We start from the raw sequence: 27,836 nt of genomic DNA, 5'->3' as shown, positions 1-27,836 counted from the left end.
TATTCTTGAGCCTTTGCATGTCTTTGTAATGAGATCAGATTGTCAATGTACAGGAAATTCTATTTTTTCATAGATCGAATGTTTTCTTGATTCTTTTTAATCTTTTAACAATAATCTTGATTTTAAATAGGAAGTTGTTTTTGAATTTAAAGCAAAGCCTTACTCCCCCACTTCTTTATAACTAGGTGTAGCATGGTTCTTTCTTTGTGTAATTTCCCATCCTAATTTATTAGCCTAGAGAGTGGATAAATAAAAAAGAAAGTGCATGTTATTTTTACTTTGCTTCACAACCATGTACAGTATAACAGGATGAAAGAAAGAAAGTATACGAATGGAAAATAGAGTAATGAATAAAGTTAATTTAGACCTGCTCTTTTGTATACAGAATTCGGGCAGGAACTCAGGCCGCCATTAGAAACAAAACAGGACCGGTTATGAGGTTCGCTGTCCCTGTAAGACAAAAGCACTTCAGTTGCTGTAAGAGTTTTTTTCTGGTACTGAATACTGAGCGTGTGAACTTCCTTCTGTTGAATTTTGAAGGGGTGAGCAAACATGTGATCTAACAGAGCTTTCAGTATCATTTTGCACATAAAGTCAAAGCCAAGTTCACTCGAATGGACAGTTCTGTAAAATCAACAATCTGGTAAAAACATGATATTTTGAGAGTCTGATTTGATCCAAGAATCAAACTTAAAATACAAGCGAATGGGATGGTTTTTACTCTGAAGTGTGAGATGCACACCTCATGGAACCCATCATAATGAACATGTCTATGGACAGGCCCCCAAATGTTCATGGCAAATTACATTTTCTTTTCATTCTATTATCCGTGGATTTTTGAACCCCTTATAAAATGAGTATATTTCTGTAAATATATACTTCTAGTTTTTTTATTGACTATGTTTTCATGAGACATCAGGATGCATTCTGTGACAAGAGCCTCTGGCGTTCATTAAGGCATACCTTTATAGGTCCTGTAGATAGGTATACAACTGAACAGGGGTGTTACAGAGCTTAATTATAGTGTGGCATAGTAATAATACTCTACTATCACGTCCTGTAATCAGTGCTTTAATTTTTACTCAATCCTCCCAGTAGCCTCTAGGAGATAGGTACTACAGTTATTCCCATTTCAGAGGAGAAAGTAAGGTAAGGAATTTGCCCAAGGTGATGTTACATGTAAAAGTAGAATTGGGATTCTGGTTTTGGCAATTCTGCCTCCGTTTTTATTACATTGCAATGCTGACGATAATTAAGAATCCTAATACAGGATTTGCACCTGAATTAGGAGGCTAGGAAATTGAGGCAGAGGTAAGTTTTCAATCAGAAAACAATTTATAAATTCCCTCCCATACAGATGTTGGATGAAGAAAACATCTTGTACTTTACTAAAAATTCTCCCCCCACAAGGTAAAACTATTTTGTATTTCCTTTAGCTTGTGTGTTTTCTTATTTTTATTAAAGTAACTCAGTCTTCTGAATACCTGGTGTTGGATATGGTCATTGTCTTGGATATTGTCACTTGCACTTTTTTTTTTTTTAAAGAATATTAAGCTTTGGAAGAATGAAGTAGCTTGCCTAGGTAGATTACTACTGTCACACACACCAAAAAACAAAAATGTAAGCAAATTACATTACCTTAATGCCTCACGCAAAGTCAATTTTGGGTGCATGGCTTTTTATATATTCATGGTTTTGAAATACTTTCTATAACTTTCTTAAACTGGCACCATCTTTTTGCAATGACTTAATCGAAAATAATGGGGGAAATGTCCAAAAATTTTGCAGCTAGTATTCCTGAAAGCTGAATGAAAATTGTAGTGCCAATTTCATCATGTTTTTGTTAGAATTCTTGCATTTTAAAAAATTCTTGCATTTGAAGGCTCATTTATGGACAATGGCTTTAAAATAAACCCACCTGTGTAATTGTGAAATTGCTTTAATTGCACCTATGGGAAATAGCTTTATATGATTGCCTGAATCAATGAAAACATGTTCAAGAAAGAAGAAAACATGATCTAAATTTTAACTTTTTAATGTTAATTTTCAGGTGGAAAGTTAGAACAGATGTGGAAAGATGTTCACTTCAGAAAAAGGAGTTGTGGAGGAATGGTTGTCAGAGTTTAAGGTAAGACTTATCATTCTAAGACTGTAGAGTATATACAGTCCAAGGAAGCTTGGGCTTGACTTAAAAAAGAAGATTTATTGAACTGTAATTCATATACCATTCAATTCACCCAGTTATAGTGTATATCTCAAACTCACCCAGTAGCAAATTTAAAGAATCAATATACCCCTTTGGAACCACCCCCCCCCACCCCCCACCCCCAGTGTGAGAAGTGTGAGAAGAAGCAAGTGACTGCTATCCCCAGGTTATCGAATTGACATCATTGGACTTTGGTCTGGATCTCTTGAATTTTGGGTGCCCAGTGAACAGTGGCCTAGGACTACCACATTTTTACTATTTTAATGCCCTGTTGCACAGTCTCATTATAGTCAGTAAGGTTGGCTCAATTAGAAGACTCTGAACAGATTGGGCTGGACAAAATCTAAGGGATAGTTGCAGCCCCAGTTTTTTATTCCTGTGATTCCTGATCATGAAGTTCATACAACTATGTGTGAAAATAAGGCCCAAGATACAAGAGGAAACTGTACTAAGATTTTAACACTCCCAGGGAAGGGTTCATGAAAGAAGAAAATGGAAGTTTCAAAGATTATACACACTTATAGAGCCACTGGAATCGGCAGGTCCAATGATAGAAAATTGGGCTAATATTTTCCTATCGTCTCTCCATTGTTCATCATGTCTAGTCTCACATCTCCCCAAATTGGAAGAAATATTTCAACACTGTATCTTTGATGGTAATTGAAGAGTAACGTATCATCATCTGGAGATTTTCAACAGTTCTTTGTAGTCTTGCAGTGAAAGGGAGAAAAGGCAAGCAAGTTAACTCTTCGAGCCACTTAGGAGAATACATTTCCTAGAAGAGATGATGTATAACTAACATCCTATTAAGATTTAAGGATCATACTTATGCTTCCAGATTGTGAGGTTTTATTGGGGAAGTTAACAGGTTACCACTGATCAGGATCAGTTAATAATAGTACAGGTACAGTCTTTGGTTCACATCAACACTCCCCTTCAGCCAGCAGCCAAGTCTATCTCTCTGGTCCTCAGCCTCTCACCATGTGGTCTCTTGGCTTCTACCTCTGCATGCCAGGAACCAGCCATTCACTCACCCTCACCGTGTGATCTCAGGTCTCAGGGTGCATCCCTCTGCTCTCTCCTAGCCTGGCTCCTTTGCTTTGTCCCATGGTCTCTTGCAGTGGCCTCTAGTGCCTCTGGGCTCAGCTCCTGGTCCTCTGCTGGTTCTTCTTTGATGGTCCCAGGATTCTCTCTGTTCCTGCTTCTGAGATGGCTGCCCTCTTACACATGGCAACGAAAACGGATCAGTCCCTTCTATTGGTGTTTCACGTGCTCTGTTTGCATGGTCCCACCCAATCATTTTGTGGAGTTAGAGACATGGATAAAAACTGACTGCCATTGAGTCAATGCCAACTTTTTTTTTTTTTTTTTTAATGCCAACTTTTAACAACCCCGATAGGACAGGGTAGAAGTACCCTGGTGAGTTTCAGAGACTAACTCTTTACTGAAGTAGACAGCCTTTTCCCAGTGGAGTGACTGGTGGTCTCACACTGCTGGCCTTGCATTAGCAGCCCAGCCCCCAACACGTAACCATTACATTGCCACAGCTCCTTAAGGACATGGAGAGATGAGCTGTGTGTTAGGCTGGCAGCCCTCATATATGTATAAGAAAGAGATTTATATCAAGAAGTAATGATGTACTAAGAAGACATTCTAGCCCAGTTCAACTCAAGTCCATTAAGTCCGATGCTAATCTATAAGTCCCTGTTCAGACTCACCCAGCTACGTACAATGATGCAGAATGCAAGAAGATCACAGGCTGGTGGGTGCAAAGTCATGTGGATCCAAGGTTGGTGGAAACATGGCTGGGCTGTGGCAGCTCTTGGGGTGGGGAACAAGCAGGAATGGAAAGGCCAAGAGAGAGGGGGTTCCGAGGGCCCTCTTTATCAGAAGACCATGCCTACAAGGAGGCACCATTAGGATGTGGCCTGATTGACAAGTTGGATACCACCCCGACACTTTCATACATCAAGTTGACATGAATTTATCTAACTACCACAAGCCCTATTAAGAAATTTCACTTCACCACACTACAGTATAGAAGATAATGGGAGTGAGGTTTCTCCCTGTCTGAGAAGGACCCCTGGTGGTGAAGTGGGCTACACACTGAGCTGCTAACCACAGGTCAGAAGTTCAAACCCACCAGTCATTTTCCTCTAGAGCAGCAGTTCTCAACCTGTGGGTTGCGACCCCTTTGGGGAGTCAAACGACCCTTTCACTGGGGTAGCTTAAGACTATCAGAAAATACATAATTATTTCACAATATATAATTACATATTGTTTTGTGATTAATCACTATGCTTTAATTATGTTTAATTATGGTCAGTGTGTAACAATGAAAATACATCCTGCATATCAGATATTTATATTACAATTCATAACAGTAGCAAAATTATAGTTATGAAGTAGCAACGAAAATAATTTGATGGTTGGGGGTCACCACAACATAAGGACCTGTAAGAAAGGGTCGTGGCATGAGGAAGGTTGAAAGCAGGAGGTGCTCTAGAGAAAGATGTGGCCATCGCCTCCCACAAAGTCTACTCCATCCTCTAGGGCTCCTGAGAGTTGAAATCAACTGCATGAAGTGAAAGACAAGAATTACAGAGAGTGAGGAAAGTTAAGAAAGAACCAGTGCTGAGGAACTGGACTAGAATCGGAAGAATCAGTATGAACTCCCGGGTTTTACATATATGTATACACATATGATCGCATATATGTATACATATATGGTCACATGCTATACTATTTCCTGCAAACAGTGCAACCTCTCACACATTACTCTTCACACATTAATCTCTATGAGCTGTGTTATATGCATGTCCTTATAACTTGGGTGTGTTAAATGTGGAAAAATACAGTATGTATATGATGTGTTTATATTTATGTATGTCCACACATGCATGCATACATATCTTCCCTAGCCTTGTTCACCAGCCAGACTCAGTGAAACCACAGTAGCAGTGAGTACACCAAGCACCTGGAGCAGGATTTAAAAAAAACAATCAGGATAAGATTAAAAGGAAAATGTTAGTTAAGTATACTCTTTTATCAATATAACATACATTGCCTGGGTAATAATATATATTTTAAGTTTTTATTATGTAATTAAAGGGTGAGCAAGCTTTTTCAATCAGAAGGGAGGTAGGAGGGAAGTAAAATCATGAGTGCTCCCCCCCAACAGTAAAAGAAAAGGCATTTATTTTGGCTTCTTCTACTAATTAAACTCGCCCAATTATAAATCCATTTAAGTATTTAGGTCTGTTTATAGGCAAAACTCAAACCCAAACTCATTGCCATTGAGTCGATGCTGACTGATAGTGACCCTACATATCAAACACAGCTGAATTAAACAAACATTACATAATTCAGAGTGACACTAAATGTAATTTCTAGGAGTGCCTACCAAGTTAACTAAAGTATAAGAAAAAAATCTCCTTAAAGACTGGTTATTAAAGTAAAAGGTAAAGTTTCTTTTTTTTTTTTTTGAGGTTTTTTTAAAAATACTTTGTTTAGCTTGATAGGCACTCCTGAAAATTATATCTAATGTTACTTTGAGCCATGTAGTGTGTGCTTATTTCAGCTGTGTTTGAAAAAGAGATTAAAGTTATTAGGTAAAATTAGCAGTCTATTGAGATCATAGGAGTTGAAAACTTCCTGGAAATAAATCTATTAAGTGGTTTCTAAATTAGAGTAATTTGTGTTTTGAAATGAATTTTGGTGTTAAATTGCACTACAAAATATTTAAGCAAAGGGGTTCTGGGTTATAGACATAGTTTTAGAGAAGCTTGGTTGTTTAATTGGATAACCCTGGTGCTAGTGGGGCCACGCTTACATGGATTAAGAGCTGGGCTGGGAGCCAGAAAAAAGTTTAATTACATCATTCATAGATTCTTTTAGCTTTATGGCTATCCATGGTTAGCCTCATGTATTAGTCTCTCATATGCTCAGAATAACGCATTTTGCCCTGTGAACTTTTTTTCTAACCTTTGGAAAAACTGTTCCGTGTCTGCCCTAGTGATGTGGTCCTTATTCCTATTCTCTGTGTATACCAACAACGTGCGTAGAATAGGACTTCCTTGTTTTGAGATTTCATGAATAATTCAATTTATCTTTTCAAAGATTTATTTGTGAAATACTCTTTCAAACTAGATTGTGGTTTTTTTTTTTTTAAACACTGGGTATGGCTTTTTTATTTTTTCCTAGCAGATCTTCAGACTCCTAATTTTTTTGAATTTCTGGTCGTCACTGGATTTCAAGACATGACTCAAAATCCAGACTTCTGTGTAATGTTGTTGGACAGGGTTGTTTTGTTTCTTCGTTCTCCATCCATCTGTCCATCTTCACTAGTTCTCTCCCACCCAACTCATATCACCCCCTTGCATTTTTTTAAACCATCTGCCGAGTGATGCTTGAGTATGAAGCATCTGTCTTTTGCTTCACATTTTGCCAAGACTGATTCCCCAACATAATTTCCCATGATTATCACTCTTTCGTCCCCAGCTCCTTCTGCCTTCTGAAACCAGGCAGGTTTAACTGGTACCTTCGAACTTGTGCAGTGGCAAGATAGCGTAACTGTTGGCTCCCACACCATGGCAACTCATCAGCCCTTTTAGAATGGAAGCTTCTCAGTGTTTGTAAACTTGTCCGTCGTAGGTTTTCCTCTTCTACAGAGAAAAATAACATTTCCCACATTCATAAAATGACGTAACGACAGAATTGCAAATAAAATGTGTTCATTAGCGGCCCTGCTTTTGAAGACGTCTTTCCTCTGGTTTGGTGGCAGCAGCCTGAAGTCAGGGTGTTTATCTCCCCGAGCGAGTCTCTGCTGTCCTTCTGCCTTTGGTCGTTTCCCAGGAAATATTTTCCTTCACGACGGTTAGCTGAGACATAAACTGAAATTTTAAACTCGTGCTTTTATTGGATGCGACAGTTTTATTCGTGTTAGTGTTTTTACAATATGATGATAATCTTTTTATTCAGTAATAATCCTCAAGGTTTATATTCCTATTCACTTATTCAAAAATTTTAGAGGTAGTTGTCTATATGCAGATATATAAACTGCAATATATCAAGTTAGCATTCATTTCCATTCAGGGGATTAGAAATCCGTTGTTTGTTTATGGAACCATTACTTCCTTTTATAAAACTTCCCCAGTATTCGGTTACTTTTGATCAAATGACAAGTGGAATGTTGCCTCGAGATCTTCGGTTACACGCTTTTGAAATATTGAAGAATGCCATAATCTCTTCTTCATGTCCCCAGCTACAGCAAAGCCGTCCCCTGCTCCTGGGTGGATGACTCTCACAAAGTTCACTGGGAAACAAAAGGGGCATTAAACTAAAAAAACTATGCACATATGTCCCACAGTAAAAATGTGACCCAGTTTTAAAGAATCTACTGAACTGTAAACAGTGACAGTTTCAATTTTTTCTTCTGTCCCTTATAATAAGTTCCCTTAACAAAATAGAGTATGAGGCCTTGTGCTAAGTGCTGTAGGTGGAGAGATCATTCTTGCCCTTATGGAACTTACAATAGACTAAAAACAAATTCTTATGAAATGATTATTGTGAAAAGTCAAGCAGTTTCATTTCCTACATCTTTGTATACATATGTACAAATAAATAACGCACACTAACTTTAACCCAAGGAGCCTTGGTAGCACAATGATAAAAGTGCTTGACTACTAACCCCAAAGTCGATGGTTCAAATCCACCAGCTGCTTTTGTAAAAATGTATAGCCTTGGAAACCAATGTACAGGTTATTCTGCTGGGTCTTATTAGATAGCTATGGTTTGGAATCAACTCAATGGGTTTTTGTTGTTTGGTTGTTGTTTGGCTTTTGACCATAACCCAATAAAATCATGTAATAGTGGAATATAGAACATGTAAGACATACTATATTTTTTGAAATGACTGTTTGGGATATTTCCGGTATGATGTAAGTAAGCTTTTCTTTAAAAAAAACAAACATTTTATTGGGGGCTCTTACAGCTCTCATCACAATCCATACACACATCCATTGTATCAAGCACATTTGTACATATATTGCCATCATCGTTTTCAAAACATTTTCTTTCTACTTGAACCCTTGATATCAGCTCCTCATTCCCCCCCATCCCCTTCCCTCTCTCATGAACCCTCTTTTTTTTTTTTAAGGGAAGTAATTTGTGTGCGAAGGAATAATGACTTAGGAGAACCTCACTCTGTTGCTGGTATCTCTTTTGAATAGTTGGTGTTAGCAGTCTGTGATTAGCCAAAACACAAGGCCCATTGCAATCACTTGGGTTTTGATTCAGGCTAAGCACACCTGATACCGAATGGAACTGGACTCTGTGGGGTTTTCTTGGCTGTAATCTGTTAAGAAGCAGGTTGCCAGGTGTGTCTTCGGTAGTACCATGGGGTGGGTTTGAACTACCAACTTTTTAGTAGTAGAGTGTAAACCATTTGTAGCTCCCCAGGGACCAAATGTTAAATGACCTTCTTAACTGGTCAGAGGTTCAAACCCACTAGACGCTCCAAGGAAGGAACGACCCAAAGACCTACTTCTATAAAGATTACAGCCTGGGAAACTCTGTAGGGGAAGTTCTACTCTATTCTATAGGGTCATGGTGAGTTGAAATCAAGTTGACAGCACACAAGAACGGGAATATTCGTTTATTCCCATTATGCCATCGAGTCAGTTCTGACTTGGGGACCGTATGAGCATCAGAAGGAAGCATTGCCTGGTCCTGCGCCGTCCTCACAGTTGTTATGTTGGAGCCATAGCTGCAGCTGCGATGTCAGTACATCTTGTTGAGGTTCTTCCTCTTCTTCACTGCCCTCTACTTCACTTAGATTGGTGTACTTCTCCAGGGCTGGTCTCTCCTGATAACATTCAAAGTACGTGATGAGACAAATTCTCTTCACCCTTGCTGCTAAGGAGCATTCTGGTTTTACTTCTCCCAAAACAGATTTGTTGTTTCGTTTGGCAGCCATGGTACTTTCAGTATTCTTCACTAACACCGCAATGAAAATGCATCAACCCTTCTTCAGTCTTCCTACTCAATGTCCAACTTTCACATGCCCTGGCTTAAATTTTTTTTCTATATGTGAAATTCCAAATAGATAAATCTGTAGAAGATAGTAACTGGATTAATGGTTTCTTGGGGATATGGCAGGAAAGGTTGGGGGAAGATGGGGGAACTAATAACAATTAGTATAAAAAAGGATGTGTTCTAAAATTGATTATGGTGATGATTGTACAACTCTTTTTGATATGACTGAACTATTTAATTGTATGATGTATGAATCATATGCCAATAAAATTGTTAAAAAAGAATGTTAGTTAAAAAAAAAAAGAATGTTAGTTAATCAATCATGAGTCCAGGCATTTTTTCAAAGGACTAATCATCAAACATGAAACAGAACACCAAGGTTAAGAAGATCAATGAAAGGAATCAGTTTGGGACTAAACTAGTCAATAAGGTCCCACCACCCAATCCTTATAAAACTTGATGTCATACCCTTAGACCATCATCTTCCTCAAATCTCCAGAGACCCCCTTCACTCTCTTGAGGTATATCTCTGCTTAAAAAACTTCTGCTTATCCTTGCAAAAAAAAGAAGAAAGAAAGAAACTACTATGGCTTGGATCAGGCACACTTTAGTCCTTAATGTAACATCCTTGCTCTTCAACACTTTGAAGAGGTCTTGTGCAGCAGATTTACTCAGTGCAATACATTGTGTGATCTCTTGACTGCTACTCCCATGAGCCTTGATTGTGGATAAAAGCAAAACAAAGTACTTGACAGCTTCAATCTATCACGATGTGACCTATTTGGTCCAGTTGTGAGGATTTTGGTCTTCTTTACATTGAGTTGTCATCCATACTGAAGGCTGCAATCCTTGCTCTTCGTCAGCAAGTGCTTCAAATTCTGCTCACTTTCATCAAGCAAGATTGTGTCATCTGCTTATAGCAGGCTTTAGTAAGCCTTTCCCCAATTCTGCTGCCACATTCTTCTTCATATAATCCAACTTCCTGAATATTTGCTCAGTATGCACGATGAATAAGTACGGTGAGAAGATACAACTCTGATGCACACCTTTCTTGATTTTAAACTATGAAGTATTTTCTTGTTTTTTTCACACAATTGCCTCTTGATCCATGCACAAGCTCCGCATGACCACAGTGAAGTGTTTTAGAATTCCCATTCATCCCAAGCTTATCTATAGTTTATTTTTCACACAGTTGAATACTTTGCATAGTCGATAAAACACAAGTAAACATCTTTGTGGTGTTCTCTGTGTTGAGCCAAGATCCAGCTGAGGTCCCTTATTCCCTTGTTCCATGTCCTCCTCTGAATCTGGCCTGAACCTTTTGCAATTTCCTGTCAATATACTACTGCAACTGTTGTTAAGTGATTTACTGCAACATTTTACTTACATGTGATATCAATGTTATTCTATAATTTTCTAATTCTACTGTGACACCTTTCTTTGGATGGATACAAATATGGATCTCTTCTAGTCAATTTTCCAGGTAGATGTCTTCCAAATTTCTTAGCATAGACAGATAAGTGCTTCCAGTGTTTCATTAGCTTGTTGAAACATTTCATTCGGCATTCCATCAATTCCTAGAGCCATGTTTTGGGCGAATGCTTTCAGTGCAGTTTGGACATCTTCCTTCAGTATCATTGGTGCCTGACCATAAGCTCCTTCTTGAAATGGTTGAAGGTAGACTAGATCTTTTTGCCACAGTGTCTCTGTGTATTCTTCCCATCTGCTTGTGGTGCTTCCTGCACTTTTCAATATCTTGCTCGGAGAATCTTTCAATATTGGAACTCAAGGCTTAAATTTTTTATTTAGTTCTTTCTGCGTAAGATATACTGAACGTGTTCTTCCCTTTTGGTTTACTAACTCCAGATCTCTGCACATTTCATTGTAATACTTTACTTTGTCTTCTTGAGCAGCCCTTTGAAATTTCTTGTCTGTCTGTTTCACTTCATCATTTCTTCCATTTGCATTTAATTCCTTCATGATTAAGAGAAAGTTTCAGAGTCTCTTCTGACACTCACTTTGACCTTTTCTTTCTGTCCGGTCTTTTTAATGACCTTTTGCTTTCTTCATGTGTGATGTCCTTGATGTCAGCCAGCAGCTCTTCGGGTCTCCTCTCATTAGTGTTCAGTGTGTGAAACCTGTTCTTGAGATTTCTCGGAATTCAGATGGGATAGACTCAAAGCCATATGTTGGCTCTCATGGACTTGTTTTCATTTTCTTCAACTTCAGTCTGAACTTACATATGAGCAGTTGATAGTCTGTTCCACAGTCAGCCACTGGCTTTGTTCTAGTTGTTAATATTGAGCTTCTCCGTTGTCTCTTCCCATTGATATATTCAGTTTGATTTTTGTGTGTATTCCATCTGGAGAAGTCCACATGTATAGTCACTGTGTTGTTGAGTAAAGGTATTTGCAATGAAGAACCTACTGGTCTTGGAAACCCCTATCATGTGATCTTCAGCTCTGTTTCTATCTCCAAGGCCGTCTTTTTCAACTACTGTTTCTTTCTCTTTGTTCTCAACTTTTGCATTACAATTGCCAATAGTGATCAATGCATCTTGGTTGCATGTTTGATCCGTTTCAGACCAAAGACATTGATAAATGTCTTCATTAGTAGCTTTAGTAGTTGGTGCATAGAATTTGAATATTAGTTATATTGACTGAGTTTCCGTATATGTGGATAGATATTATCCTATCACGGGCAGCATTATACTTCAAGGGAGATCTTGAAATGTCCTTCTTGACGATGAATGCAAAACCATTCCTCTTGAATTTATAGCGTCTCAGTCGGTAGTGGACATCTCTTTCTCCAGTTCTGAGAGGTCTTTCCCCCTGCTCCCCCGTCCCCCACAAATTCTGTAAAATAGAATAGCCTGACTGAGTTAGTAGTCAGAATATGTTATTAAGAAGTTATTCTGGCCACTGGACACCCCCTTACAGAAGGGTCTCGGGGAGGAGACAAGCCAGTTGGGTGCGATGTAGCAACGATGAAAAATACAAATTTCCTCTAGTTCCTAAATGCTTCCTCCTCCCCCACTATCATGATCCCAATCCTGCCTTACAAATCTGGCTAGACCAGAGGATGTGCACTGGTACAGATAGGAACTGGAAGCACAGGGAATCCAGGGCAGATGATCCCTTCAGGACCAGTGGTGTGAGTGGCGGTACCAGTGGAGGGAGGGTGAATTGGAAAGGGGGAACTGATTACAAGGATCTACATATAACCTCCTCCCTGGGGGATGGACAACAGAAAAGTGGATGAAGGGAGACGTCGGACAGGGCAAGATATGACAAAATAATAACTTATAAATTATCAAGGGTTCATGAGGGAAGAGGGGGCGGGGAGGGAGGGGAAAAATGAGGAGCTGGTGCCAAGGGCTTAAGTGGAGAGCAAATGTTTTGAGAACGATGAGGGCAATGATGTACAAATGTACAATTTGTACATTGTACTTTACACAATTGATGTTATGCATGGATTGTGATAAGAGTTGTATGAGTCCCCAGTAGAATGATTTAAAAACAGAAGAAGATATTCTGACCAGATGATAGTGGTTTTTAGGGTTGAAATGTTTTTTTTTGTTGTTGTTGTTTTGTTAATTCATGCTCTCCTGTCTCCATTATTTTTTGCTGACCTTCTTATTTTATGTTGCCTTCTCCCTCATCTCAGTTAACACTTGTCCACCCTCTCGCTACTGTTTACCCTCTTTTTCATTCCCACCCCGGTAATCTTTAAAGACTGTTTTCTTTTAGAGTGATAGCCTTTTCTTGACTTTTTACAGTAGGCGTCTCAGACAAAATTTGTCTTTTTGTGACTATGTTATTTCACTCATCATAATAACCTCCAGGTTCATCCATGGTATGAGGCGTTATGCAAATCCATTGCTATTCTTTGACATCGTGTAGTATTCCATGGTGCTTGTACCTTAGTTTGCTTATCCCTCCTTCCATTGATGAGTGCTTTGTGGGTTATTTCCACCTTTTTGGAATCGTGAATAGTGCTGCAATGGACATGGTGGTCTATTTGTCTCAAAGCTCATATTCTCTCGGTTATATTCCAGGTAGTGGAATAGCTGGGTCGTATGGTATTTGTGTTTCCAGTGTTTAAGCCAGCACTGTATCATTTCCCACTGTGGTTGCACCATTTCACAGTTCCACCAGCAATGTAATAATATACTTTTAAGATGCGGGATCAGTACAGCTAATGAGATTTGTAACCTATATAAAACTAAAACAATTCTCCAGTTTTAATTAGGTATTTTGTATTCTCCTTTCTAACCCCACATTGTTATAAAGGTGAAATGTTGATGTAAATTTATGTTCCTTTAGATAAAAATATAAAATGCGTGTTTTATTTTACCACTGTTTTTATGGAGATATAATTCATGTAACATAAAGACCGTGCAGTGTTTCCTTTTGTCATGCATGGGTCACGATGGGGCCTAGCCGGCTTGATGGCACCTAACAACAGTGACAACAAAAACCACTGAACGTGTCTGATTAAGTGGGCTTTGGAATCTCCACAATATTGTGCAACCATCAATACCATCCAGTTCTGTCTACCACATTCCCAACGCCCCATGCTTGTTCTTGGTCACTGCCAATTCTCTCCTCCCCCAGCCCCTGGCAACAACTAACAGGCCTATTCTGATTTATATGTCATATAAATCGAATATTTTGTTTTGCATTTGTTTAGACACTACCAGAAACATCTTTACCAAATTATGCCACAAATTTGAAAGACAAGAACGCTTTGGTTTCATCTCTCTATAAAGTTATCCAGGAGCCACAAAGTGAGGTAAGTTCTACTCTTCAAGAGAGTGGTGGGTCCACCCAGCCGAGTTACCTTGGAAGACAGGCCTCACGATCGATTTCTGGAAGGGCACAGCCCGGAAGCCCTGTAGAGCAGTTCTGCTGCGCACCCATGAGGTTGCTGTCGTCAGCATCAACAGCAACCAACTGTCTATTTGAAGAACAGTGATACATGAACTCGAGTGTACCACCCCCCAAGTCAAGAAATAGAATTATTCCCGTATTTCAAAAGCCTTCTCTGAATAGCGTTAGGTCCTGTTGGGCCTTTTGCTGCAGTTCAAAGGGTTACTAACTAGCTGAGCGGTGAGTGGTTTTGTTTCCAAAAAAGTGACACATTTATGTTTTGGTAATTATCAATCAAGTAAGCTCTTTTCCGTTTCATCTAACCATGTCAATCAAGTGGAGTTCACACCTTGGATTAACCTTTTGTATTTCTCCCAGTTGCTAGAGCCTGTCTGTCACCAGCTCTTTGAATTCTACCGCAGCGGAGAGAAACGGTTGCTTCGCTTTACACTGCAGTTTCTCCCAGAATTGATTTGGTGCTACCTCGCAGTCTCAGCCAGCAGAAATGTGCACAGCAGTGGATGCATTGAAGCTCTCCTCCTAGGGGTTTACAACTTGGTTTGTATTCAATGTAGTTTAAAAGGGGGCGTTTAGGGAAAAGCAGATGCATTTGCTTGGGTAAGAAATAGAAACTCTCCAAACAATTCTTTCTTCCTCCTACCCCGTGTGGCCCCACCCTGCATCAAGAGTGTACAGGATTGTTTTCACCAGAACTGTTTTAATATTTACAACTGTTTTTCTTTTAATTTTCTAAAACTTCCTATTGTGATTTGAAAGTTTGCAGAGCAAATTGGGTTTCCAGTTAATACTTCATGCACATTTTGATTCGTGACAGATTGCCATCCCCACAATGTAACCACACGCTTTCACTTCCTCCCTGTGTCCTGTTCCCATCTGACCTTGTGCCATATCCCTTCCTGCCTTCTGCGCTTTATCCCTGGGCAAATGCTGCGCTTGTGAGCATACATGATTGGCTGTTGTAGGGAGTGTTATTGTTCCTCTTACAGACTTGTAAGTCCACTTGACTGAAAGTTGAGCCACAAAGTGGTGTCAAGCTTTTTAAAAGGGTGCCTTAGGGCCTTCGTCCTGGAGGCTCCACCAGTTTCTACTAGACCAGGAAGCCAGGTCTCTCTCTCTCTCTCTCTCTCTCTTTTTTTAAAATTCCACATCTTTCTCCCACACGGTCTAAGACTTCCAAGTGTGGTTCCTTCAGAGCAGTCAGCAGTGGTATCCGGGGAACTATCTAGGTCTTCTGGTCTGAGGGTTACTGAGGCGGAATTTGTGTGGGCCATTCGTCCTTTGTACTCGTTGTTTCTGTGTCTTTGATCTTCTTCACTCTTCTTTGCTCTGGATGGAGAGACCAATAGTTAGACTATTTTTGATTTTAGTAAAGCTTGTATTTGTTATCAATATATCAAATGAGTCATAGCACATTCTCTCAGAAATAAATTATTGAGATTAGGGACATAAAGGCATGCAAATATGTGTTAGGCCGGGTTGACTAGAGAAACAAATTCAAGGACACATATATGGGTAAGAAAGAACTTTATATCAAGAAGTCATGAGATATCAAGAGAACATCCCAAGCCAGTCCAGATAAGTCCAAGTCCAATACTAGTCCATAAATCCCTCTTCTGACTCCTGAAACCACAAACAATGATGCAAAATGCAGGAAGATCACAGGCTGGTGGGTGCAATTTCTTGTGTATTCAATGGTGGTGGACTCATCTCCAGGCCTCCCACAGGTCTCATGTGATTCATCAACAGGAAGGTGAAGGCAGAGGGAGAGGCGGAGGGTCCCAGGACTCTCCTTATAAGAATGTCATGCCCACAAGGAGGCACCATCAGGCTGTGACCTGATTGACAGGCTTTTATATCTTCAAGTTAACACGAAATTATGTAACTACCACAATGTACTTGTGTAAATATACCTTTTTCAGATTGATGAAGGTTGAGAATGAGACCTTTGGCTCTTTAATAGAGATATATGAAAGTATCAGTGTCAAATTTAAAACTTTGTCATCTAAAACCTATTATCTAGGAATTACCATATATACTTGTGTATAAGCTGAGTTTTTCAGTACATTTTTAATGTAGTTTTTGTGGTAAAATTAGGTGCCTTGGCTGATATTCGGGTCAGCTTATACTCCAGTATATACGGTAACGGTTTCTGATGATCACAAACATTTTAAGAGGCAAGATCCAATGTTGGGGGTTAATATACACCCAATATTACACCATTGATTTAACATATACTTTGCATTGTTAATGGTGGTTATGTAGTAAGTAGCATGATATTCTAAGTAACTAATGTTTTTTAATGGAGAATGAACTTAAGGTTCTTTTATAATGTTTTATAATGATGTTAATTGACTTAGAAAACATTACTCTATGAAGAAAAGCAATAATTATTTTTAAAAGATGTGTGGATTTATTTTATTTAGTTCATTTAAAAACTCATTGGGGTCTCGTACAACTTTTATCAAGTCCATATATCCATCCATTGTGTCAAGCACATTTTTACATTTGTTGCCGTCATTTTCTTTTCTTTTTAATCATTTTATTGGGGCCTCGTACAATTCTTGTCACAATCCATCCATCCATTGTGTCAAGCACATTTTCACATGTGTTGCCATCACCATCCTCAAAACACTCTCTTCTGGACCGCTTGGTATCAGCTTCTCATTTTCCCCTTCTTCCTTCATGAACCCTTGATAATTTATAAATTATTATTATTATTTTATTTTTAAAGCAATAGTTATTAAGGCATTATGTATATCTGTATTTTAGCCATCCAGAAAAAAAATGTTACTGATGTTTTATAAGTGGATGTTTACACCTTTTAAATAGTGGTGTCCTTGAATGTTTACTAATGGGTTACCATGTTCTTAATAAACTTTAAAATTAATTTATACTCAGATATTTTTTTCTTTTTTTCTTTAGGTTAGCAATTCAAACTTGTGTATAGTAAATATTTTAAGTTATTTTTTTCACTTTTGTAGGAAATAGTTGACAAAGAGGGACATAGCAAAGTATTGAGTTTTACAATTCCATCTTTATCCAAACCATCCGTGTATCATGAAGTAAGTGATGTTTTATCAAAGTAAACTTATTGATCCTAAGTTTTGGAGTTAGGGGCTAACTAGTGAGACAAAAAGTTCATTATTTTATTAGTAATTTAAAAAGTATAAAGCACCACACAAATTATTTACTGTTCTCAAAGTTAAATAAGAATTCAAAATCATTAAATTAAAATTTGATGGCAAGTCATGATTTAAAATTGTCTTGGAAGTATTTCTCTCTGCTCACATTGGATAAAACTATTCTCCTTTTCTATTTTTGTTTTTCTAAGTTGTATATTGCTGTGGCACAATTATTTGAAGTTAAACTATATTTTATTTCTCATCTGTGGTTTGCTATTTACTTAAAAAAAAACTGAACAGAAAATTTGGTAGACACACCTGATATATGATGTTTGTGTTAACTATTTTTAGTGGTGTGTATATTCTAAATATCAAATTTTCAACAGTGTCTATTTTTTCCTTTATTCAAATGTTTTCTCTGTAGCCTTCCAGCATTGGCTCCATGGCTCTGACTGAGAGTGCCCTATCCCAGCACGGCTTGTCAAGAGTTGTGTACAGTGGCCCTCATCCTCAGAGGGAGATGCTCACAGCCCAGAATAGGTATATTGTAGAAGACACTGCTTAGTATCCAATCACACTGATTAAAAATTTTTTTCCCAGTATGCTTATAAATAGCACTTAACGAACTGTATATAATATCTTATTTGTCTATTGCATCATTTTATACAAGAGAAAAACATCATTTGGCTTCAGATGTAACCTGAAACATGTTTTTGTATGCTTTTTACTTGAGAAAGGAACTCTGACATCACAGTGGTTAAAGCGTTGGACTGCAAACCGAAAAGTCAGCTGTTCAAACCCTCCAGCCGTGCCCTGTGGGAGAAAGACATGGCAGCCTGCGTCTGTGAAGATTTACAGCCTTGGAAGCTGCGGGGGCAGTTCTACTCTGCCCTAAGTGTTGTTAGGAGTCAGGCTCGACTCAGTAGCATGGGTTTGGGTTTGGTTATTTGAGAACTCACAGTTCTTCTTTTAGCTTTGTATTATTGTGATTATGTTGCGGAGGTCTAAGCTGTAATATAATATTTCCCCTTGGTGACTCTTCAATTTTAGCCAACTTAGAGTTCTAAAGATTTGTGACTATTCTGTTTGGTTTGTCTTTAGGTTTGAAGTGTTGACATTCCTTTTGCTGTGTTACAATGCTGCTTTAACCTATATGCCCAGTGTTTCTCTTCAATCACTGTGTCAGATGTGTTCAAGGTAAACTAAATTGTCTTTAATATGGAAATAACTGAATTTAGGATTGCTAATTTGTTTTGTTTAATCATTTGTTGAAACATCAAATAAGTTAATATAATGCTCAGTCAACTCACTTGCACGTAATGAGGAATAGCATTGAAATTGAATAATTCCATAACAAAAAAGGGTCATACTATACAAGAGGATGGAACTGTTATGATCTTTTGGAATGCGCTTGTTTCATTGTGTTTTGTTTTAACTGTGCTCTAATATGGTACAAAGAAATAAGAGATACTGATTTTTAAATTATCTTTAAAAAATTGATCCAAGGAATTACTTAAATTATAATAGTGTTGGTTATATCATGTTTAAAAAGTTTTTTCGAAACTCTAATTTAAAATAATATTTAATGAGAACATGGTTAAATGTAACCAGAATGTTAATAATAACTCATGGAATTGTTTTATTTAAAATTTTTTCTGTGATCTCTATTGTATGATGGATATGTCAACCATGATTCAATTGGGGAACAAAAGATAAAAATGGTTTTGGCATATAAGAGAAAATGCATAATTAAAGAAACTAGCATAATTTGGGTTTGAGGAAGTGATTTAAACAAATGCCGCCACGGGAGGTGGAGGAGACCTGGGGGCTCTGTGGGTGAGCAGCACTTTACTCACTGAGGTGTTGACTGTTCGAACCCATGGGAGAAAGCTGCAGAGAAGCTGCTGTGAAGTTAAAGCCCTGGACACCCTAATGGGCAATTCTCTGTCTTGTTGGTTACTATAGGTCATAATGGACTCCACAAACGTGGGTCATTATACTATATAGATAGCTCCCATCGACATTTCACCAAAGGGAAGTTATTTAAACACCAACAAAGGCGAAAGGGCAATAGGGAGGGAAGGACAACTATTTGTAAATTCAAAATGGGAGCAGTGTAGCATCCTCATTTCTCAGTTTACTGTAGCCAAGGAAAACTTTATTATAGACTAAAACAAGTCTAAGGACCAGCGTTTTAAGAACGCTGGTGATAGAGCAACTTCATGCAGCAGTTTTCACCTGTAAAGCATAACACACAACCCAGCCCAAGTTCTACTCTTAAACAATGTTTTAGAACTCAGAAATAAATCTGTTTTTTAAAGCTTCACAATACCCCTGTCTCCTCAAAGAAACAACCAAGCAAAACTGCATTGCCTCTCAAAAGTCAATCCTGACTCACAGCAACCCTAAATAGAGTTTCTAAGACTGTGAATCTCTATGGGAAGAGATAGCTTCGTCTTTTACCTACCGAGCAGCAAGCAGCTGATATTGTGGCTAGCATGCCAGTGCTTATCCCACAGTGCCACCAGGGCTGCTTGTAAGCTCCACAGATGTTCTAACACAATTCCCTATTGAGAATCACTGTTGATTTTCCTGATATTACTACTGATGGAAAAATTCAGAAACCAGCATGTGCTGTTGGTTTCTGTCCTATGCAATTTCAGTGGACTGCCCTCTAATGTAATGACTTCTATGTCCTAGATAGAAAGTGTCTAACATTCCAATTTTAGTTAACTAGGAGACTAGATAATCCTTTAACAAAGATCCCAAGTAAAAGCTGGTTTTAAAGACTGAAATAACAGATTATTATGGAACTAGTTATAGGATTTGGACCAAGGAAGATTTTAGCAGAAGCAGATTAATTCCATGTCAGAAGAAAAACTAATTCTGTTTTTTCTTCTGACATAGACAATGAGGGAAAAGAGGCATAAGTAACTCAAAAAAACCTATATTATTAGTTAATCCTCTATCTATAGAACATGATATTGAAAGAGAAAATCCACTAAATTTGTCTTTCTGGGTTTTGTTTTTTGGTTGCTTGGATTAAATGTTTTTTCTTCTTTTTAAGATTCCTTGTTTTACTGTACTTGCAATGGCTTAAAATTCAGTTGTTCATTTCTTTTCAACCTGGCTCCTGTAATCATTTATCAAAATTTTAATTAGGATTTTCAGATGAATAGAAAATAATTAGAAAACACTTTTGCCTAACCTTGCTAAGCCTCGTTCATACCAATGGAAAGGAAATTGGTTACAGAACTGTGATGATAAGTAACTCATAAATCATTATCTTTGATTATCTTAGTGCTAGTGCAGGCTTTTCTGGAGAATTAGATGTGAAGTAATCACACCATGTTTTTACTAATTTCAGTCCTTTTGGCGAAGTGACAGTTGTTTTAGATTGCTGCTCAGTTGGGTTATAGATGATGATTAGGGTTGATTGTGAAGCCTACCCACATGAGCGTTTCCCCAAATGGGTGATACCACGCCCTGAGGAGCACTAGAAGGATCTAGGTGGGGCTGCAAGACCAGATATTGACACTTTATCCTGGGTTGTGGGCTAGCGTACAAACGTTTTTCATTGTCAGGGGCACGCTGATTTGTTTTTCCCTGAAAAGGGGACAGCGGGCTAAACAAGTTGGGGAAACCTGTGGTCTAAATGACGTGCTCAGTTATCTGGGAGGAAAACACATCATAGAGCATCTGAACCAAATTCCATGGCAAATGTGTCCTAATTCTTTTTTAACCTTCTGATTGTAATGCACTGTAGAAGCAAGGAAGATAGCCTTAGACATACTCTCATGCCTCTGAAGAGTAAAGCAAGAGTTATCTCTACTCCCGTAAAAGACCCTCTGTGGTAAAGTGGTTTATGCGTTGGGCTGCTAGCTGCAAGGTCAGCAGTTTGAACCTACCAGTCTCCCCTTGGGAGAGAGATGATCATGCTTTCTGCTCCCATAAAGATTTACCACCAAGGAAATACACAGGGGCACTTCTACTCTGTCCATGGTACTTTCTGTCTCCTAGGTATCATATTTGTTATGAGAACATACTGATTACATTGTTGGTCTTACATGTTAAAAATAAATAAATTCTCCAATAGTATTAACAAAATTTCAAATATATTTATTTTGATCTTTCTAGAATCTGTGTTTGTGGATATCCTCGACAACATATAAGACAATACAAAGGTATAAGTAGCAGGATACCAGTTTCATCAGAATTCATGGTGCAAATGTTAACAGGGATTTATTTTGCCTTGTAAGTTTATCTTATGTACAAAGTAAACCTTTTATCTCTTGGGGCAATAACAATCTGTAGATTTATTGCTATTACCTGTTAGTGTGAATATATAGCATAATCAAGTTTCTTGGTAATAATTGTATTATTTCAAAGGTATCTATTAAAGTTCTAAAGGATTTGTAGCTAAGTAAAACATTTCCTCATCTTTCTTTAATTTAAAGACAATGGAAATTTGTAAAACCTGAACAACTCTTCTTAGTATGATTGAACTATTAAGCTGTATGATAAGTAAATTATATGCCAATAAATGATTTTTAAAATGTGTAAAATCTGAATATAATCATCATGCTTTCTTCATTGTGGTCTCTTTTCTTACAATTTCCAGATAGCCTTTTTTGCCCAATGACTATCTTTTGAATAGTCCAAACAATAGTTCCCAGAAATTTTTTCACAATAAATATTTCAGAGCATCTTTGATCAGAAATAATTTACTATTAATCTCTAATATGGATGCTCAGTTCATATTAAAGGTTTTAGCTGAATTATTATTATCCCAAATGTCTTAAGCAATAGTACTTTTGTTTGAACTTTATCTTTTACTTTGTAATTCTGTTATTACACTTAACTTTCCAAACTTTGCACTATGTTCACTTGATACTGTAGTTTGTCACTAATGGACTATAAGCTTCTTAATTGAAGGTAAAGTTTTATGGTCTGCAGACCAATTCCTCTGCTGCCTATTTTTAAATAAAGTTTACATATTATTTATGATTATTTTTGTGTGTAATAACTAAGCCTAACGTATTTATTAACTAACCCTTTTAGAAAAGTTTGCTGACCCTTGTGTTGGACCATTAGTGTTTTCCCACAGCTCTCGGGTGTCCTGACCTGTTTTGTATTCTCTCCTTTTTGTCTGTGTTTGGGTTTGAGTAGTTTCTTTTTGGTCTATGTTCAGGTTTACTGACTCATATCTTGGCTGTGTCAAATCTCCTAATGAGCTCTTTGAAAACGTGCTTCATCCTGTTGTGTGTTTCATTTCTAGCCTTTTTATTTTACTCTCTCTCATCGTTCCCCTCTCTCTGCTGAAGTCTCCTCTGTTCATGCACGCTGTCCGCCTTTTCTACTCTCTCATTGCCATCGTGTCAGCTCTGATTCACAGTGGCCCTATAGCACAGGGCGTGACTGCCTTGTGGGTTCCCGAGACTGTAACTCTTTACGGGAGTAGAGAGCCTCATCTTTCTCCTGGACTGCTGGGCTTTGCAGTTAGCAGCCCTCCATGTAACTACTACGCTACCAGGGTGCCTCTTTTCTACTGGAACCTTTAATGTGTTAATCATAGTTATCCTCATTTTTCGAATAACTTCAACATCTAGGTTATCTCTTACTTTGTTTGTATTGTCTCCAGACAGCATTTTTGGTTGATTTTTGTGTGTATGTCTTGTGGTGTAGTGGTTATGTGCTGGGCTGTGATCCAAGTGGTATGCAGTTCAAAACCACCAGCAGCTCTGTGGGAGAAAGACTGGGCTTTCTCCTCCTGTAAACAGTACAGTTTTGGAAACCCACAGGGGGTCGCTATGAGTCAGCATTGACTTGATGGCAGTGAGTGAGGGTAATTTCTGTTTGATCGTGATTTTGTTCATAAGCAGGACTATAGAAATTGAGGGCAAATATTTATGCCTGGAAAGGTACATGCCATTTTCTTCAAGGTTGCTCATAGTTGGGTTTTGTTGTTGCTATGGTTACCTTCCGGATGCTACCTACTTCAAATTCCTCTATTGTAGCCTTGTTCTTAAGGTGAGAACTGGATTGCTGAATCATTTTTCCAAAGAATACCTGATCCATCTTCAACAGTCATCCTTCCCGGTCTGCATCTTAGAAAGGGTGGCTCTCCATGCTCTTGCCCCTCTTCCAACACTATTGCTGTTGCTGGTGCCTAGGTTTCTATCCTGCTGGGAGGGATGGGTGCGGGACTATTCTCTGACGTCCGATTAAGTCTCATTCTCAGATGCCAAACTCAAACTCAGTGCCATTGAGCCTATTCCCACTTGTAGTGCCCCCAGGAGAATAGAGTTGAACCCTCCCTGTGGGTTTCAGCGTCTGTAACTTTCTAGCCGCATCTTTCTCACTTGGAGTGGCTGGTGGATGTGAACTGCTGACCTTGTGGTTAGTGGCCCGGTGGGTAACCACACCACCACCAGGGTTCCTATGTTCTTGAGTCTCAGGAGTGGGAATTTCTCAGTGATCCTGAACCTCCCTCAGTGATTAGGAGACATCAAATGGTATCATTACTGGATCACTTCCTGGTTCTCCCTCAGGGGTAGAGATTTAATTTATTTTTCTTACCTGAGAGCCATAGGATCTTTCACTTGTGCCCTGGGGGTGAAAATATTTGTGACATTTTCCCCAAAGGCTTAAAAATGTTGCTCCATATGGGAGGAGGGTTTGGCTGTGTCTCCGTGTCTTTCCTGATCAGTGATCACTCTTCTCCATTAGGCCTGCACCGCCCAGTGAAGGAAGCATTCTGTGGTTTCCCACCCTGCCCCAGGCCTTTCTTGAGAGCACCTAAAGGAGGTTTAGGGAGAAGAAGATGTTCGAGCTCCCCATTTTTCTGCACCCAGAGATTCTGTACTCTTATGCTAGCCCACAGTTGACTGAGATCTTGCTCTGCACTTGCATGGCATTGGGTCTCCCCTTGGAGGTGCTCTTGTCTACCCTTCGACTGGGTATCAGGCTCCTTGGCTGCTCGGAAAACTCGTCTCTTTGATGAGATCATAAAAAGTTCTGATTCTGTTGATTATCGGTCTTTATTTTGTTTCTAGGGATGGCAGCAATGTTATTTTCCTCTTTCTAGATATCACTTCCAGTCAATGTAATTGGTATTTTAAAAATTTGTTCACAGATAGTCAAGCCACTGTATTTCTATTCATTTGTCCTTTAGCCAATGTTTTAAGAAGAGTTTGATCATTTCTTGGAAAATTATGTAATTATTGTATATGTGTCTATTCAAAAGGGCTTTAAAAAGTTTATGGAAAAAAGGAAAAAGTTTGTTATTTTTTAATTTCACTTTTCTATGAACTTTCTGAAGTCCATTCATATATACATACACACATATATGTATGTATGTATACACACACGCACATTTTCCCCTCCCTGATATTTACAACATAAATCCATATATGCTATCAGAATGCAAAGAAATAACCACTCAGAACACTGCAAGCCATGGAAGTTGTAGATTCTCATCAAAATGCATGGGTGTTGCAGAGGGGTTTGACCATAAGTGTTCTGAACATTATTTTAAGATGCATAATTTGCTATGCTTTGACTTGCTTTGAAAGTATAAAAGGCTTTGAAATTGTCTTGGTTTTTTTTATTTCTGTTCTATAAATAGAGATATTCTTTAGAAAAGAAATGTACATCTATTAAATTTTCTTTGCTATTAATAGGCTTTCAGGTACAATTGAAAGGAATGCAAAGATTTAAAGACATTTGTAAGAGGAGTGAAATGCTAAGCAATTTTAATATGCTCTGTTATTTCCCCTAGTGAAGGTATTTTCTCATTATATTTTGTTCAATTATGTAGAATTAATTCAAAATAACTGTGCTTTATTTATTTAATTTTACAGTTATAATGGAGAATGGGATCTAGCTCAAAAAGCATTGGATGATATTACATACAGAGCCCAGCTGGACTTGTATCCAGAGCCACTGCTGGTAAGTATCTATTCACAGACCTCCTATAACTTCAAACTTCTCAGTGGAAAACTATGAATCAAGAAGTAGCTAGTCATAGTATATTAACATGTCATTAGTTATCAGTGAATCATGTTCCCATAATACTAGAAGCATGTAACATTTAAGAAGATATAAATATAATAAAATTTCCACATTTCATTCAACTAACTTTCTAGATATCCGATAGGCATTTATTTATTTATTTAGCCTTTAACTTTTAAGAGTGTGCTCCATAACATAATTTAGCTGTACATTAATCAGCATTAGGCATTTGAAGTCTAATTTAGTATTTTTAACCAGGTTTGCTACCGGACTCTTACTCCTTATTCTTTCTAGATGGTTTATGCATTATCTTAAGAAACATCTTGGAAAGAGTCTTCTTTTTGTAAATGTTACAACTTTATTACTGTGTTTTATCTTAGGGTATAAAAATCTACCATTAATATTAATCTTAGATTATTCATTTTCTATTTAGGTTGCAAATGCAATAAAGGCTTCATTGCCCCATGGTGCCATGAAATCTAATAAGGAGGGTACAAGGTGTATTCAAGTTGAAATTACACCAACTTCCTCTAGGATCTCGAGAAATGCAGTAACCAGTATGTCGATAAGAGGCCATAGGTGGAAAAGACACGGTAAGCGATACACAGTTCTTCAGACTGGAGCACTGACTCCATCAGATTTTTCTCTGCATTTGGAGGTTTCAGCTCTGGTAAACAGTAGTGGTCTGGAACACAGAAATGTTTGACTACCCTTAACTCTTAATTTACTACCCATGGGTAATAAGGAAACAACAAGGGAAAATGGGTTTCTTATGTTACACATATAAATGTAAATTTATTTTTAAATTATCTTGACTTTGAAGTTTTACTCCAATAGAGTAGGTGAGTAGGAAAAATGTATTTTTAGATTATTCATATATTTTTAATTGCTGGTCATAACTATTTGGAAATATTTTAACTACTTCTTATTTTTCAGATGTCTTCTTAGCTAGTAACCTACATATTGAGATATAACGAACTGATAGGGACTTTCAGCATTTTGTTCTGGACTTCCTGGTGAAAGATACCATAGTATTGATGTAGCTACAGGCATTTCTATTTTCTTATTTATTTGTTTTTCATTTCTATTTTCTTGAGGTTAATTTTCTTCCCAATTGTTTTTTATTTTTATATTCTTCTTTTGATTGCTTCAGTTTGTTATTTTAAAATTAATTTTGTTCACCGTAGTTTTCTCAATACTTTCATATTTCCTAGCCTTCTCTTTTTATTAGTATTTATTTAGATTCCTGTTGTTTTTATAACTCCTGCTTACCAACACGTTATTGTAGTGGCACCTGTGAGAAGAGGGTTCCATCACCTGCCTCGGGAGGTGACCACTGAGCAGGTGTTCATCCCCTTTGCCCTGAGCAGACGTGCATTTTTCAGGAGCAAAGCAAAGTCTGTTTGTTTTCCACGTTCTATAGAGTGCAATGAAAACGGCAGCTCCTTCTGGAATGTGTGGTTGCAGAAGCTTCCACCAACTCTAGAGGGAAATGGAAAAGTGAGAATGAGGTTACTGTGGTGAACTCGGAGCTGAAGGGTTAGAGCAGTTGTCATTGTTCCCACTCAGGAATGTAGATGACAGCATGTTAAAAAAATCAGTGATCTCTTTGGGTTTTTTCTTTTTTAAAGTTAATCCCCCCCCCCCAAATGATAATCTTAATTTCGATTTTTTCTGTTTCTTTTTTTAAGCCCAATAGTTCTTGAAAGCCCTTTAGGGAGGCATGAAAAAAAGTGATCATGTTTTCCATTAAGGTGAATTATAGTACTATTTAAAGCACACTTCAATTTCTTTAATGAAAATGTATGCTACTCCGTGGGGCTAGTTTATAGATAGAAAAGCATTAGTTAGAGATTGGTTTTTCTGTCCTAGCATTAATTGGTGAAAATAGCCATGGAGGCAATACTGTTTATATAGATCATTATAGCCATATTTATTCCTACTCAGTTCCCCCAAAATAGACCTTATAGGAATTTTGTCAGAACATTCCAGAATGAATTTTAACTCATTTTCCATTTTCCCCTCCTGTTATTTAGGTGGACATATTGGGAATTAGGGGAATAAATGTAGGTCCTACAGTTAAAAACACGAATCTCGAAGTTTACTTGGAGCTGTGCATGTGGATGCGTGTGATGGAGAGGGTATGTCTCTGTACCCCCGTGCACGCGTTTGACAGAATGAGCGTATATGCCTTGCAGTAAAAATGGCTTCCGCCATTTCCCAGAAATAATTTGTAGGAAAAGAAATCTCCCAGCAAGATAAAAGAATACTTGAGAATATTGTATCTATTGGATTCTTACAGATTTTCTGGTTCAAGTTTGGCCACTACTTGACATAAATTGGCACTTTGTCTTAGGGCTACATGCGCATTAACCTCCCTTATCTTATTCCCTTATTCATCCTTCACAACTCTAACACTAGGGAAAGCCTGGCTATGGTAACAATGAAGTCACAGATGAGGAGATAGGAGAGCAAACTAAAAAGCAAGCCAGGCACAAGGAGCAGATACAGAAGTCAGTTTAGTTCTGTATGCCATTCTTCTACACAGTGTGAACTCCTTTCATCCAC

The 27,836-nt window shown here is 38.0% G+C and overlaps 1 protein-coding gene across 3 annotated transcripts in view; it reads left to right on the top strand.

Annotated features, from left to right (window-relative positions):
• The window catches only part of FAM126A (family with sequence similarity 126 member A), a 95,472-nt gene that overhangs the window by 49,103 nt on the left and 18,533 nt on the right, over positions 1-27,836 (top strand). For all 3 annotated transcript variants that reach the window (XM_045288791.1, XM_030885209.2, XM_045288792.1), the window contains exons 2-10: positions 2,051-2,128; positions 13,934-14,035; positions 14,491-14,670; positions 17,115-17,195; positions 17,680-17,795; positions 18,357-18,452; positions 21,393-21,509; positions 25,118-25,205; positions 25,702-25,861. In XM_045288791.1, coding sequence (XP_045144726.1) covers positions 2,078-2,128; positions 13,934-14,035; positions 14,491-14,670; positions 17,115-17,195; positions 17,680-17,795; positions 18,357-18,452; positions 21,393-21,509; positions 25,118-25,205; positions 25,702-25,861 — 991 coding nt within the window. In that variant the 5' untranslated portion in view covers positions 2,051-2,077. The remainder of the gene's footprint in view (positions 1-2,050; positions 2,129-13,933; positions 14,036-14,490; positions 14,671-17,114; positions 17,196-17,679; positions 17,796-18,356; positions 18,453-21,392; positions 21,510-25,117; positions 25,206-25,701; positions 25,862-27,836) is intronic.

Source organism: Echinops telfairi, unplaced genomic scaffold (genome assembly GCF_000313985.2).
Source record: "Echinops telfairi isolate 266 unplaced genomic scaffold, ASM31398v2 ScPeMD7_23;HRSCAF=83, whole genome shotgun sequence".
Lineage (NCBI taxonomy): Eukaryota > Metazoa > Chordata > Mammalia > Afrosoricida > Tenrecidae > Echinops > Echinops telfairi.
The sequence above is the reverse complement of the archived record's forward strand: the minus strand, read 5'-3'. Positions and strand labels throughout refer to the sequence as shown.